The sequence below is a fragment of the Syngnathoides biaculeatus genome, chromosome 3 (assembly GCF_019802595.1).
Source record: "Syngnathoides biaculeatus isolate LvHL_M chromosome 3, ASM1980259v1, whole genome shotgun sequence".
Classification (NCBI taxonomy): Eukaryota; Metazoa; Chordata; class Actinopteri; order Syngnathiformes; family Syngnathidae; genus Syngnathoides; species Syngnathoides biaculeatus.
The window spans coordinates 17,268,838-17,285,660 of NC_084642.1; the positions used below are offsets into that span (position 1 = coordinate 17,268,838).

General features: G+C 41.1%; 1 protein-coding gene across 9 annotated transcripts in view; it reads left to right on the forward strand.

The window, feature by feature from the left end:
- Positions 1-16,222, forward strand: part of LOC133498476 (uncharacterized) — a 29,755-nt gene extending 13,533 nt beyond the window's left edge. For 2 of the 9 annotated variants that reach the window (XM_061815351.1, XM_061815347.1), the window contains 2 exons: positions 12,212-12,323; positions 13,281-16,222. In XM_061815351.1, coding sequence (XP_061671335.1) covers positions 13,973-14,797 — 825 coding nt within the window. In that variant the 5' untranslated portion in view covers positions 12,212-12,323; positions 13,281-13,972 and the 3' untranslated portion in view covers positions 14,798-16,222. Of the gene's footprint in view, positions 1-6,454; positions 7,511-12,211; positions 12,324-13,280 lie in introns of those variants that run through there. The other 7 variants (XM_061815353.1, XM_061815352.1, XM_061815348.1 and 4 more) reach the window with 7 other exon arrangements.
- Positions 16,223-16,823: the final 601 nt, after the last annotated feature.

Here is a 16,823-nt window from a genome sequence, read left to right on the forward strand (position 1 = left end):
TTCCTCACAGAAAAAAAGGGGTTTGATTGGAGAGCAACTTTCTACATAATTACAGATATGAAAATGTATCCATGACGAGTTGGAAGCCACAAAAACTCTCAGAGAGAAATTGAGACCAACAGATACATGTTAAATTATTTCTACAATGTTTTTTCTTTCTTCATTTTTCTAACATGCCTGCCTTTGGGCCACTATGACATGATTTTTTTTTTCCTTATTTGTCATCTCGACTGTGGATCTTGCCATTCAGGTGCGGCATTGTTTGTCTGCATGTGTAGTGTGGGGAGGCACGACGCCTCCAAATTGAAAAGTAGAGATGGTGGATTGTGGCTCTGAGGCGTTCATTAATGCCTTCCGAATTTGCCTTTGCATGGTCTATTTATTCACAATATAATTGATCAACATTTTTCTACTGCGTCCATTAACTTTTAGCCCGAGGGCCAGTCAAAACAGACGCAGACACAAAAGGCCATTATCAGCTGCTGTGGTTGTTGTCAATTTAAATGGGTGTCATTGATCAAACAGCATGCAATAACAAATATAAAAACATCCACAACAGGTTTTGCACGTGGAAAATATTATTCATGTTAAAATAAAACAAATTGTTCCAAAGAAGATGCAAACATCAAAATGTAGTTGGTATTGATTAAACAGTGCCTCTGCTGCTTGTAGCTTAGCAATCAATCAGCAAAGAACTTTTCACAAGACTATTCTCAATAGACGACATAATGGAGCAAGTGGTTGGAGCTTCTGCCTCACAGTTCTGAGGACCAGGGTTCAAATCCAGGCCCTACATGTGTGGGGTTTGCATGTTCTCCCAGTGTCTGAGTGGGTTTTCTCCGGGCTATCCGTAATTGGCAGACTCCAAATTGCCCTGAGGTGTGAATGCAAGTGTGAATGGTTGTGTTTCTGTGCCCTGTGAATGGGTGGTAACCAGTTCTGGGTGTACCCCGCCTCTTTCCCGGAAATAGCTTGAATAGGCTGCAGGATTCCCGTGACCAGTGAGAGGATAAGCGGCTCAAATAATGGATGGATGGATTCCGAATTTATGTATAGACCAATCCATCATATTGATAACAAGGAATGTTATAATGGAAATATGGCGCTCAGATTATGGTTAGTAGGTCGGTGGGTAGGCAGGAAGAGTAGGTAGTAGGGATAGGATGCTTCACAAAATTCATGGTTCGGTTAACATTCTTTGTTTTGTGGTCACACTTTTTGGTTTGGTTTGGTATGTGTTATACACTTGACTGCTTGGAAAATCAATTGTATCTTAGGGTTAGGGGTAAAAACAAACATGGGCAGTCTGAGGTTAATGGTAGGTGAAATTCTGTCTATAAGACTACTAGTTCCAACATGATTTTTATTTTGGGGGAAAGAAATGATTAGAAATCATAGAAACAAAGAATCAGTTAAATGCAGGTTAATCTATCGTGCATATTGCACAATGTGTACCATACAATATTAAAGTCAAAATATATCCTAAACTATTTATTGATCTTTACATTAGTGAATTCAAAAGCATTTACTTATACAACCAGATTATATATTTTCTTGTGGTAACTTCAAGTGGAGAGCCATTTGCATCCGTAAGGTACGGGTACTTGATTAGGGATAGCAAGGTGCACTGCACCCTGCTTATAATCTCCGTGGTTTTGCACAGGGAACATCACAAAAATAAATCATCCCTGGAGTAAAGAAAATAAACCGTTCACCCCAATAAGCACATTTCTTTTGGTCAGTCTTATCTTACTTAGTTACTTTTTATTTAACATGTCTCGAGTGCAAAATTTGGTTGCACAACCAAAAACCTGTGGTCAGTGAGGACGTATTGTCCCATGTAGAAACCAAATGGGTAATGAAATATACTGTATTGCTCGTATTGTGAATCATGTTTTTATGATGGTGACAATTTCACCCTTGACCTGATTATTTCTATTACCAACGCATAAAATTCTCTCAAAATCCAAGGTGAAGCAGTATCCAATATTTACCAGTAGTAGAAGGGAATGTCTCAACTCGTACCTCTGAGTCTCTCTCTTTCAAACTGTCTCATGTTGCATGTCTATAGTGAAACTTCCAGCTCACTCTATGAGAGGCATCTGCAATGCAGTGCCGAGGGAATGGTCGCACCCGAGGGAGCAGGGATTCATGTGTGTGACTGTGTGTGTGTATGAACAGTTGGAGAAGACAAGGGAAGGCAAGAAGAAAAAGAATAGGCGAGCGTCATCAACCAACAAAATGAATGCTCAAGGGACATGAAAAGATTTCCTCACACGTCATGCAGTCCTTTTTTATCCTATATAGGATCGAGGCTCGAATTAAGCGGTCTTGTGTCGCTATTTGACAGTCAAAATTCTCATTTTGCGCCTCATAAAACACATTGAAAGCCAAATTGCGAATCACAGATCGCTCGCTGTGCTCGACGGATGCACGGACATGACAACGCGATTACTTTGTCACCTAAAAGGCGCAAATTAAGCCAAGCTTGGTCGCTGGTGTGGGAAGGGCGAATCTGAATTGATAAGAAAAATGCAAGAGTAACAGATGAAAAATGGCAAAGTGTGGTACCATTCCATAGCAACGTGCAATGTGAGCACCAGTGACATGTAAGGTTGTACCAGCAACCTCTCTCTCCGCCAAAGTTTTTTTTTCCTGACATACAGTATGAAAGCTTGTGCAAATTGTGTTCAGCTCAAGTTCAGCCGTGATAAACAAACGACAAACATTCATCATTAACACTGTAATCTATTTGGCAACCAATTTAGTGTGGCCGCTGCCACCATTCCTGTCTACATCACAGTTGGTGAGTGTGTGAGGTACGTTCGGGAAATTGTTTAAGTGAGAGCAAAATGTGTTCTTTTCTAATATAGAACATAGTTGTAAAAATTGATCACTATTACTAGAAAAAATGAATTAGTTAAAACACTGTATGATCACACTGTCAAAACTAATTCATTTAATTTTGTAGTATAAGAATAGGTCATCAAATACTTTAATATAGTCATTCAGAGGCACGGCGGGGAGACTCACGCATTAGCCTCACAGTTCTAAGGACCAGAGTTAAAATCACAACCACACCTGTGTGTAGTTGGCATGTTCAGCCCATGCCGGAGTGAGTTTTCTCCAGACACTATGGTTTCCTCCCAGATCCCAAAACATGCATTGATTGGAGACTCTGAATTGCCACTAGGTGTGATTGTCAGTACGAATGCTCGTTTATATGTGCATTGCGGTTTGTTGGAAACCGTTTCAGGGTGTACTCCGCCTCCTGGCCAAAGAAAGCTCCGATAGACTCTGCGACCCTCGTGAGAATGAGCGGCTCAGAAAATGGGTGGCGATAGTCAGAGCTGCAAGGGATGCAAAGTTAATAGAATTTCACCATCATTCCTGTCATGTTGTGATGCATGTTTTAGTTTGCACATTATATACAAAAGCCACATTAAACAAAAAAAAAATCAAACATGTTTTTCAGATTATACCGTAAAAGTTGCAGGTGGCTTTTACTCTGGACAATGGGGGAAATGAAATCCCAGTATTTTCAGGGTGATAACTCATCAGCAACATCCATCCATCCATCCATCTTCAGAGCCGCTTATCCTCCCAGGGGTCGGGAAAGTGTTGGATCCTATCCATACATGTTGAGTAGTTATCCCAACTACGGGATAAATTCATTGTGTATTGTTTACATACTTGGACAATAAAACTGATTGTGAAAAAAAGCAATAATCCCCTATGCACTTTTACCCATCGATTGAGCAAGTCAAGTGTACATTAAAAATAAAATACAAAATTAAAACACTTGGAAAGAGCACGGCGAAATTGCTAACACTGAACAAACCATGTGGTAAACTGTCAACATGCTCCGGGCTCATCATGTTACTCACTGGACCAGGCCTCTTAAAAAGCACACATTAACACAAAAATATTCAACTACTATGCATGTGACTTTCATCTTACAGTTTATTAAAGTGGTTAAATTCTTTACACTCTTTCATTGTTTTGTTAGATTTTGACACATTTGGAATTATTTTTATACATGGTATTTTCCTTCATTAGCAACTAAATGTGCTTTTTTAGGGCTGGAAGAGATTAATGACATTTCAGTTCACTTTCACTTCAATGGGTAAAAAGGATTTGATGTATGAGAAAAATAATCTTAGCACTTGGTCATTGAACAAATTACACTTGTAAGCCAAGGTACTACCGCATGTATACAGTATGTGTATCTAGGTTTTATTATTTATATATAGAACATACACACATGTATAGAGAGGCAGTGCTGCAAAAATATGGCACATTAAAATGTCCAAAAATCAAACATAGCAACCATTTGCATCGCCAAGTTTTGTCACACACAAATGGCACGCAGGGTCACCCACCCGCCTCCCACGAGCATTATTAATGGCGTCATCATTTTTCCGTCACTCACTCTATTTCCCCTCTGATAGCGCAGGCCTGCTCGCTCCTGTTCTGCCATGTTTTTGTAATTGCTCCAACAGACTTCCTTATGCTGAGTGTATACTTTTTGTGTGCGTGTCCTTATCCAGAGGCTGTGTGCATATGCAAGTTTAGGTGTGTGTATACATGTGTGTGTGTGTGTGTGTTATGACTCTCCCTACTTCGCCGCTTCAACTGGGGGGCCGGCTGTGAATTTGTGGGGCAGAACCGAGCTGCAGGGCGAGCGCCACACGGAGCGAAAATGAGCGCCTGCAGGCCATCGTTGTTTGATGACCGTGAAAACACTTGCGGTTAACGCAAAGTGAGTGACCGGCTGTCAGGGGGGCCATGTGTATGTGTGTGTGTGGGTGCAACCCTGACGACGAAGCACAACGGCTATACTCAGCAGAGTGCAAACAAACAATGAAAATGGATGGCGCTGCAGTTCCATCAGAAAAGTAAATCAATGTGTCAAACCAGTTAGCAATTACGTTTCCCTCCCAATTCTAGCCAAGAAAACATGAAGGCGTATCTGATTCAACATATACATAGAAATTGCTTGGTGGAACATGATGTTTATTGTTGCCATGGGGACCCAGGATAACAAAGTTTTAGTGGACAAAATACCAGTAATTAATTTAAGTTACAATTAGGATTAATGCTAACAGTATATACTATAATTTGAGTTGGACACGATGCCTTTACAAAGTTTGCAAAGTCAAGTACAGTGAAGCTAAGGTAAACCCTCTATACAGGGGACAGCGACGAGCCCTGCCATGCATAGCGTAAATCCCGAAGTAACTGACACCCCCCTAAGAAAATCTGTTTATTAATGCTACAAAATGGTGAAAGAAAACAGAGTTTTCATTAGCTAGGGCAAAGGCTAAGTCGAAAGGCAAAGCTCTCAATTTACCAGTCAATCTACGTTCCTACCCTCACCTATGGGCATGAGCTTTGGGTCGTGACCGAAAGAACATATCCTGGATACAAGCGGCCGAAATGAGGGGTGACTGGGCTCTCCCTTAGAGATAGGGTGAGAAGCTTGGTCATCCGGGAGGGGCTCAGTGTCGAGCTGCTACTCCTCCGTAAGGGGAGGAGCTTAATTTTATCTACCGATCTTCCGGGTCGAGTCGCCGGGGAAGTAGCTTCAGCAGGGATACCCAGACTTCCCTTTCCCCAGCCACTTCTTTAAGCTCTTCCAGAGGGATCCCGAGGTGTTCCCAAACCAGCCGAGAGACATAGTCTTTCCAGCGTGTCCTGGGTTGTCCTCGGGGTCTCTTTCCGGTGGGACATGTCCGGAACACCTCACCAGGGAGGCGTCCAGGAGACATCCGAATTAGATGGCCCAGCCACCTCATCTGGCTCCTCTCAATGCTGCAACCTAGTTAATTCACACCACCTGCCACAAAAAGGAAACAAAGGAAAGACCCCCCACCCTTCCCCCTCATTTTTTTTAAATTAGCCACGGCTTTGAACTGCACACAGAAAGTAAACATTGATAATGTACGTTGTCAGCAAAAAATTTAAACCATTCTAGCCTTAAGGTTCTGCTGTCCATAGACCATGTTTTATTACATTTTTTTTTTCATATAAGAGAACCTTAAGGGGGGAGGAAAAAGTATTCATTACATAAGTTCAAATGAGTGAAAAACAGGATACCTTATTGTTGGTTCAAATGCTACATGGTGTTCCGGTCAGAAAAAAAAACCCAAGTAAGTCACAAGAGGAAATCAAATTGAGTATTTTGTTGCTTTAAATTTATTTAGCAGTCCGTTGGTGGAAAACACGAGGCACCAGGAATGATAAGTGTCCATTAGTTACGCTTTAAATCCCATGTGAGGTTGCACTGAAAAAAATTGTTTATTGTTGATTTAAATAACAGTACATGCTTTTCTGATCAGTGAAAGAAAAAGGAAAGTGGTCAGTAGAAATCAGAATAGGAGTTTTTTTTTTTTTTTTTTTTTAAATATCCCTTATTGTAGCTTTAAATTGAACGGGAATTAGGTTCACAAAGACATAAGGGAGGAAAAGGACAATGAAAAATATATTTGCTTTCGTATTCATTTAGTGCATTTCTCATACCAGTTTGAAAACAACCTAAAACTACAGTATGGTAAGATCAGTACATGTAATAAAAATCTGTGTGGTCTCGGATGAAGAACGAGCCCTTATTATTCCTTTCAGTTCCAGCTGTGGTGAGCCAAAAGTTTTGTCTGACTTTCCAATAAGTATCTGAGGGCTGAATGACACAGATATGAAGAGCCAAGGTCAGCTCAAGTAAAGTGTTAGTGCAGAGGAATTACAAAGGAGCAACTGACCAAGCACGAGTGAGTGCCCGTCGCTGCAGACATAGCCACCATCCCCGACATGGCCACCGCCTTTTCCACTTCATTAAATGAAGGCACTTACACGGGAGGGAGGTGTGGAAGGGAAGGGAAAAAAAAGCTCTCCACAAAAAGGTCATTACACAGCACTTCAAAGCCCTGATGGTTTTACAAAGCGAAGTGAAGAAGAAGCTGATGGAAACTGCAAAGACAATTTGCTTTTCACTTGTTTTTGATTTTCTGTGACCGGTGTCTTTCATTTAAGTCTGTTTGTCAAAAAGAAGCCGTAAAAAAAAATAAGTCGAGTGATACTTTAGCTACACATCGGACCAGCAACTGACAGGTTAGAAACCTTTTTAAACGTGGTGCACACTGCGCCATGCAGTTGAGCCCGACTGGACAAGACCATAGCATGAACACGAAAGTTGCCAACTCACTGGACACATTTTTTTCCTTAGTTCCATTTATTGTCGCTGACACTGTTCCACACGACTGTCGCTTTTTTTTCTTCTTCCAGAAAGGAACGTAAAAACTGCTACCAGATGTGTAAAAATGCAGATGAAACCACCCTGTGGCGTGCTGGCCAATGCCAGCCGTAGCGGCGCTCTTGACTTGGAGAACTCCAGTACAGTTACAAAACTACGCGCCTGGGCTCCACTCGAGTATAACGGCAAACTGCACACGGGATAGCCACAGTCACGTCAGCGCCGTCACCGCCCACGTTAGGATAAAGATGCCTTGAGAGTGTGAGTGCTACGAATGACCATTATTTTGGGCCGTATCCACATTACACGCGAATGCTAAATGAGGTTGTTCAAATGACCCATTAGCTCACAACTCTCACATCTTGTGAGAACAGCTTTCATGTTCAACCTGCCTACCCAGCCAGAATGGCCAGAGGACATTCAAAACTCGGAATAACAGAACAACACATTCCAACGATGCTCTGAGTTTTCAAATGGTCTGGAGTGCAGCAAAGCACGCTCGGAGTGCAATCCCAAAAGGAACCTTACACTGCTATGTTTGGTTCTCATATTACCAGAGCCTGGTTAGTTGCCATGTGTCTGGCACTCGTGATGAAAAGGTCTTCTGCATTTTGGTACTCTTGGCCTGGATTTTATGAAAATACAGTTTGTGCTGTTTGAAGCAAAGAAGCTCAGTTTTTTTTTTTGTATCTAAATTCCATTTTCTCTATTTGTCACCTTGATCAGTATAGCTTGTGGATTTTGAACTGCTGCACTTTTATTTCCTGTTTGTGCACAAAACAAGTTTCAAACATTTCAATGAAGTTACATTAAATTTCTATGTACGTACATAGTTGTGTCATTTGTTTTTAATTAAAATACAGTCACTTGTGTGTAAAATGGAATATTTCCTTTTCAATTGTAGCACTTATGCCGTACAACTTGAATTTTGTGTCTATTGGCATACAACAAAATTGCTCATATGTTAGATACAAGTTTCAAAATGTTTTTATTAAATATATTTGAGAAGTTAAAGAATATTGTTTGGGTTGCGCTTGTCCATAGGCGTGACGGTTGCTACTCAAGCCAGAACAGTTGGGAACCTCTGGTGTAGACTACTATGTTAGCTTCCCGTGTGTGTTTTCCTCTTAAAACCATAGTGCGCTCCCTCTAACACGGCCATTTTGTTCATCAATCACCTTCCAGATGCGACAAGCAGTAAACTACTTGTCGTGATGATGTGGTAAATACAGATGATTACAGAGCAGTCTTCATCATCAATTTAAAGCTCTCTGTGGTTAAATTAGACTTCTCTCCCTGTTGCCCTCTTACATTTGCACCAACCCCCACCCCCACTGCTGTACTCGCACACACACGCTTTATTACGCAGTGACATTAGCACATCCCCGTAGGCAGCTGTGCATCCCTGTATGACTGATGAGAGTAATTTCTCCCAAACAACACAATGATCAATTTGGTAGTGAGCACTTAAAAACACACCCCCTCTTCCTTCTCCTCCTATCCTTGCTCTTATGTCTTTTTTTCGTCAAACATTCAACAGGACATCAACCAAATGTAAATATAAGACAATGATGATAAAATCAAAATTGAGGCTCCAGTACTGCCGCTACCCTTTTGGGGATTGGCGGCTCAGATAATGGATGGATGGCATTTGTTTGTTAAAGAATAACTATTCAAAACTGCCTGTTCATATGTGAAAAAGTAATTTTTAAACCATGAATTGTATTGTGGTTAATTATTATTATTTTTATTTATTTATCTATCTATTTGTTTGTTTGTTTATTTATTTATTTTAGAAAGTTCATTTTCACTGACCACGCTCAAGCCTGATTATCTTCACACCTGTTCAGACAAGAAACCATTTAAGCAGAATCTGTCTGATAAATGAAGTTGGCCAAAAGATGTCAAAAAGATGACAGAAAGGCCACAATCCAAAGAAATTACTATTTTTTTTTTTAGTCAATGACATCTATTAGTCTGGAAAGTACAAAGCAATTTCTGAAGCTTTACAACTCCACTGAACCATGGTGGGTGTTATCATCCACAAATGTAGACATGAAACAATGGTGAAGCATCCCAGGTGTGGCTGGCCGAAAAAAAAAGTGCATACAAGAATACAATAAAAAACAAAATAAAGCACAGCAATGACAATTATTAAGAACACTAAGACAACATCTACAGAACTGTAGATGTCTCTTGCCTCCCTCCGTTCAGTGTTCATGAATCAACAATAAGGAATAGATTGGGGAAAAATTGGGCTTTACACGACCAGCGAGTTTAAAAAAAAAAGAAAGAAATGAAAAAGTAACGGATCTGATGACAAGATGGAGTAATGTGTCTATTTAAATGACCTGTTAATTTACTGTATGCACTTGTGTACTTAATTGCTCATAAATCCATCCGCCCATTTTACAAGGCGCTGATCCTCACAAGGGTTGTGGGAGTACTGGAGCTTATCCCAGCTACCTTCAGGCGAAAGGCGGACTACACGCTGACACTGGTCGCCAGTCATTTGCAGTGCTCCAAAAATATATTTGCAAGAAATAACGTATCTTTGTTCATCAGTTTATGCTCATTAGGCATCGTGACCGACAGAACAAATTAATGGTTTTCTATTAAATAGCAGGAAGTACAGACACTAATTAGTGTATCTACTTTGTGACATTTTTGTTTGTTGGTGCGCCGTGAGATTTTAAACTGTAAAATATGTGCTTTGGCTCTATAAAGGTTGGAAATTATAGTTCTGGTCAGATTATGTAACCTAATCAGTCAGGTCCAACCAACATTAACTTCCTGTAATTAAGTTATTTTTTTTTTATTTAATTACTTTATCCACACCAAAACATTTCACCGAAACCAGAAAATCCTTAATGACAATGTTCAGCCATTAATTTCTGACCTAAAGCTGAAGCACAGTTGGGTTCAGCAGTAGAACAATCCCAAACACACCAGAAAGTCAATTTCTAAATAGATTAAAATAATAATGATAATTATAATAATAGTTATTATACCAATAATAATTATAACAATAATTAATTAATAATATTGCGGCACGGTGGCGCAGCTGTAAAGCGTTGGCCTCACAGTTCTGAGGATCAGGGTTCAATCCTGGCCCTGCCTGTGTGAGTTTTCTCTAGACACTCCGGTTTCCTCCCACATCCCAAAAACATTCAACATTAATTGGACACACTAAATTTTTCGTGTGATTGTGAGAAGGACTGTTGTCCGTCTCCATGTGCCCTGCAATTGGCTAACAACCATTTCATGGTGTACCCTGCTTCCTGACCATTGATAGCTGGGATAGGCTAAGGTACTCCTGCGACCCTTGTGAGGATAAGCGGCTGAGAAAATGAATGGATGAAATAAATAATATGAAGGTTTTGGACTGGCCAAGTCAAAGTCAGGTCAGGTACAAGCCCTGACTGAAGTGAAAGTGAAAGGCCGTCACTGTTGCAAAAGCCTCCAGTTTTGCTGCATTCAAACAATTGTACAAGGAAAAGTGGGCCAAAATATCTCCAGAGATGTGGAAAGACTGCTAGAAATAGAAAATGTTTCAATAATATTGATAATATGCTCTACTGTATAGATGATTTGAGTGGTCACATTGATGATCAGTGATGTACAATGAAGACATATGAAGGTGACAAGTTAAACTATCCCTGAAGAACATCAAGGGACTCCCTTATTAGCATCCTATACAACACACAAGCCTTTATATTAGCCTCATATACCTGTCTGGGCACTACTGTTTACTGGGAGATATACTGAGTGGAAGGGTGGTTAGGATTCGTCGGTCTCTCTCGGTCTTATACGTTCAGCCTCAGTGGGCTGTCCTCACACATTCTCCAATCTGTCAGTCACGTGGGGGGAAAAAAACAAATCCACCTGTCCACCAAGCTGATTAGGTGGACACTATAACTGTCTGGGGTGCAAGAAGCGAGTTGGGAAGCGCCACCCACTGGTGATGGAAAGCCCATCAAGATACCTATCCGCCCTTCAGCTATTTATTCACCAATCCATCTTTCTGTCCAACAGAAGAAAGACTGTCACCAAAGAAGTGCTTTGAGCAAGGAAATACTCTGCAATGTCTGTGCTTAAAGACACTTTAGTCCAGAGGTATAGCCAAAATTAGCAGAGGTGGCAAAAGTACTCACACTCGGTACTTATATACTGATTTGTGAAAAAAAAAAAATTAAAGTTTAAAGAAAAACGATTCTACTTTTAAGTACTGATTCAACTCCTTTATATAAATACATTTTAAAAAAAATACAGCCAAAAAGTATTTAAGTACAAAATAAATGAATTATTACAGTCATGTACAGTATCCGCTTTGATAGCTTTGCACAATCAAAAATAAAACTTAACCGCACACAAACTAGTTTCCCTCTATTATTACCTTACATGGGGCTCAGACTAAGAAGGGAAAAAAAAAAAAATCACTGAACACTCTTGAACATCGAACCATATATTTTCTATGTAAACTGACTTGAAAAAATGTATCACTGATTTTTTTTTTCCCCCACAGATATATAAAGTCAAATATTTGAATGATCATCAAACAAGTCTTTCATTTTACCGTGGACCGGGAATATCTTGTGCCTTTCTATCAGTTGTTTAGGTTCCCTGGTTCACGTTCCTTTCACTGCTGTGCCTGTTTCTCCAGTTTATGGAGTTCAAAGATGTCAGTCAGTTAAGATCTCAACAGCGGTTGACTTTACCTCTAGATGTCTTTTTTTTTTTTAAATCCCATCAGCACCTGAGATTAAATGAAGACACGAGCCTCTTTTGACCACTGAATAAAAAGCACATATATCTCTTTTCAAAATATAAAGATTAAAAGTAAAAAGCCATCAGAAAAATATATATTCAAATACAGATACCTACAAAATTTAATTACAATATTTTCAAATTTATCACTTCTCACCACTGAAAATTGACACCTGTTCTTTGATGGTTTTGCAGCAACTGTACAAATTTGGAGCATGCGAACCTGCCGCCAGAAGAACACCATCTCTTTCTCGACCCAACATAAAGGTTCCTTTTACATAAATGCTTCAGAGGGCAGTGACGAGAGGTCTGTAGGATCAACATTTTACTGCAATTTTACTGCAAAAAGAGAAGCAGATTGTAGTGGTACACCTCTTGGGTTGTTTTTTCTGGATATCAGATTTGTGATGTTTCTGGGTTGGAAGGCAAGTTGACCAAAATCGAGCGAGCTGGAGCGATTTTCTTAATGGAGGTTCACTTTTTTTGTGTGTGTGTTTTTTTAAATAGACATGCGCCAAGTAGTAGCCCTCACAATGGTGCAACGCCATGAACGTGGCCTTGTCATCTTGATAGCAAAAGCTTGAGTACACTCGTTATTGGCCCCACCCACAATACTGGGGGGAAGATTGATCAGTGGATCGTTTGCAACCAAAGATATTTCATGTGGAGCATTATATAAGTATAAGTGAGCTGTAATTCTTAATCCTCTTTGTATTGTGATCTCAGAATGACAGACAACTTTTACTAAGACACGTGACACTTTTTTGAAATTGAGAACAGACACGCTTAATATGTCTCCTTTAAATACTTTTCAGCCAGGTTGGCAGCATGACAATCTAAGACCATGACCACTTGACTGAAGCCCTTAATGTGGCATTATTTAAACTCTAATGGCTACAAATAATCTTGTGAATTAAAGCCGCCACAATTTTATGGAACTGACTTTCATTCACCTCTTTTGAAGGATGTTTGCAATTACAACACCTTATGTTGTTTAAAGGAAACTTTTTTTTTTCTAAAGTTGACTTCGCTGCTATTCTTTGATCCTCAGATTTAATCAGGCATGTACATTGAACAATGGAATGTCCTCTAAAAAGATTGACAAAGTTGCCAGGGATATGTGCGGTGTTCTTAAAGGGACACAGCAGGCTGACGCGGAACGGGAGGGGACGGTGTTGTGATGAAAGATGGAAAAAATCTGTGCCTTTAAGAGGGCCGTCTCCCTCCTTCTCTCATGCCCCCCCCCCCCCCCCCAACCACACAGACACTCCTCCTGTAAGCATTGGTGAGGCAGCTCCTGTCCCTCATGTCTTTTTGTGGAAGCAAGAACACAATACCCGTGGCATCACTAGAGACAAGTCAGAGCTCCGGGGAGGAACGCTCCGGGGCGCTCCAGGGAACTCCGCACAACTCAGGTGACAGACTCATGCCAGACTAGAAATGGGCAAAAGTCCAAATTATGACGGCGGAACTTATGAGCGGGAGTGAAAGGAGAGGTCACTTCTGAGTTGAGAGCGACAACCGGATGGACCGGACTGCTTGAGGAAAAGTCAAGTCTTCCTTAAGATACAGGCAAAGTACTTCTTATATTTGGTACCCATTGCAGAAAAATTCAACTGGAATGAATAATATAGCCCATTGTCATTATCGTTATCTGTCCCGAAGCGCTTTCTAAATGCTATGAAATGGAGATTCTCTTTAATGAACGTCTTGAATGGTCCCGGCAGTGCTTTTGATTCGCTAGCCGGGTGTTTATCTTAATTCTCCAGCTCCTTAAGAGAGTCTGCATTAAAAACTGCATTGATATCACCCTTAGGGGAGAAGAGCGTAATGTTTCTTTTATGAAGTCTCTTTGTAAAACTTTACAGCTGACAGTAGGATGAAGAATCGAGTGGTTTGCCATGATGGAAAAGTAAACAAATCTGGACTATTAGTGAGGCTTTGAGGACCGGAGGCATGTTCACAGGGGACGGCGTGGTCAGTGACCACTTCCTAACCGGGGGTGCGCTCAAGCCCCATCAGGGACTAGAAGTAAACGCCTCGATTCAAATACAGAATGGACAACACTTTGCAACCTTTCCTCCATACCAGGGCCAGATTTACAACAATGCCAGCTCGCCCAAAGTGGAGAATAATGTTATTAAGACCACATTCAAAACGATACCCTTTCCCGTGCCTCCTGCTGCACTCAAACTGGGGCAGGAAGGCTTCAAGAAAGTCTGCAGAACTGAGGAGCACAGCCCCTGTCCCTTCCCCGGACTGACTCCGGGGACACTGGAGATGCGTGTGAAAGAGGGGAGCAAGATCCGCAACTTGATGGGCTTCGCCATGGCTCGGATGCAAGGAGAGAAAGGACTTTGCGGGGGAGGAGAGAGCGGGCTCAGACAGGTCGTCTTCACCGGGTCGGGCCGCGCCGTCACCAAGACTATCACATGTGCCGAGATCATGAAACGCAAAGTAGGCTCTTTGCACCAATTGACCAAGCTGCAGAACAAGGTGGTGAAGGAGGTGTGGGAGAACACAGAGCAGGGGACATCGGAGATGACTGTGCACAGGACGGTACCCTCCATCAGCATCCTGCTTTCCAAAGACCCGCTGGACCCTCAGGAGCCAGGCTATCAACCCCCAGAGACTCTCGGCACACTGTGGGAGGACAGAGACACGTGTGCCATGCCGTCCACATTCAAGAGACCCCCAGAACCGCCGCCGTTCAGCAGTTTGCCGCACTCTAAGCGTGTGTGCTCAGGCGAGGGGATCTCTGTGACCCCCCGAGTGCACTGACTGGATGTCAAACATCAGAGTTCATTTGGCACTGCCCTGCACTCAAGCACAACACCGAGACAATCAGAACACTCACTGGGACAGAACGTTTTCTCACAAGAGTTATCGACCAATTGCATCCTTACTGGGATGTTCACAGCTTGCCTTCTGTAATATAAAGCTGTGAAAATTGTGGTAATGTACCTGTTCTAAAACAATGAACTCAATAACAATACTTTTAAGATTGAAAAATAGCCATGCACTGCAAAGACAAAGTTTTCTTGATTGTTTGTTCCATGCCAATGCAAATAATGCTATTTGGCAATTTCATTTTTCTTAGTGTGACGTTACTCTCAGCCCAGCGCTATTTTAATTATGTTGAATCAATCCAAGTCAAAATTACGAGAGGATATTCATTAAAGAACATAAAAGTTCCCATTTTTAATCAGTTTTATTTTAAAAAACGCATCAATCCTAAAATAAAAATATTTTAGTTTAAACCAGCTGACTGCCATTTGTCCATCACATCTTGTTACTTTTACCCAACAAAGCATGTAGCAAAATACGGCATCTTTTACAGTTTTGTGCAAAGTATACGTCGCTGTTGATGTACGTGAAAATAAAAAGTGCACGTGTGAATGTGTTTGAAAGAAAAGAGCAGAAAGCTGCTGGCAATAAATGCAAATCACGCCGTTGTCCATTTTTCCGTGCTTTAGTTATATTTTTCCTCATGCTATTTTAGCTATGTTGCATAACATTTATATAAACAAAAGCAAATACAATTCTTTTTGTTAAAATTTTAGTTTGGACTACCTGCTGACTCTGTCTACCAGACGGTAACGCTTTTCCCCCATCCAAAGCATGTTGCAGTTTGTGATATATTTTACAGTTTTTGGCAAGAGTGCCTTGCCGCTGTTAGTGTGTGTCGTTGCTGATGAACAGCAAAATAAAACGTGTGCTTGTATTTTGTGTATGGTAAAAGAGTTGACAGCGACTGACGAATGCAAATCATGCCATTGCCAATTTTTCTTTGCCTCGGTATTACGTTACCCCCCCCCCTTGCTATTTTAGTTGTTGAACGAATTTACTATAGCTTGAAATTGTCAGAGCACTTTCAAAAATACTTGCTGTCAACTATTTGTCCACCAGATGGCGCTACTTTTTTCTCCCTTTCACAGCACGTCGCAAAATAACGTGGTGACAACTTATACTATTTTGTGCAAGGTTGCCTTTCTACTGAAATGGTGTGTCTCTAGTGATTATGTCAAAATAGTGTGTGTCTGTGTGTGTGTGTGTGTGTGTGTGTGTGTGTGTGTGTGTGTGTGTGTGTGTGTGTGTACATGCACATCTGTTTGCGTGACTGTGGTTGTATGAAAATGCCACCGATGACAAATAGAAATCATGCCATTGTCCATGTTTCTTTGTCTCAGTATTAAATGCTATTTCCACCCCCTATGGAAAAGCCTGTGCTGTATTTGATCTGCGCCCGGGTGAATGAGCATAGCCATGATTGAAAAGAAAATCAGCGTGGTGATCCTTTCTGATAAGAGCGACGGCGGTAAACTTTTTGGGACGTGGTGTAGAAAAAGCTGATTTAATGACAAAGCTGTTGATAAGGCGTAGCTCCTCAACCCGCCCCAGCCTGGCAGAGGAGCCCAGGGGTTTGGGGGGTGGGGAGTTTGCAGAAAAATGGGCAGCGATTATCATTAAGATAACAACATAACATCGCACAACACAGAGGAGGGAAGGATTAAACTAGGGTTGACAGTGGCTCACACTGCACTCTTCTTGAAAAGTATGTAATACATTATATTCACCCCCGACCACCATCATTCTGAGCCTTGGGGCCTACATGCACGTCTCCCGAACACTCAGGTAAGGTGTGTTCTAATTATATTTCTTAAAAAGCTGCCTTAAACAAAAACAATTGATTCTGAAAGGGAGATTTTATCCTAATTAAAGAGTTATTTTTCTACTTAATCTACCGTGCCTTTTGGGGATAATAGCCTAGACAAGTGGAAGAGTGTCTGAAGTGTTTGCCATTGAT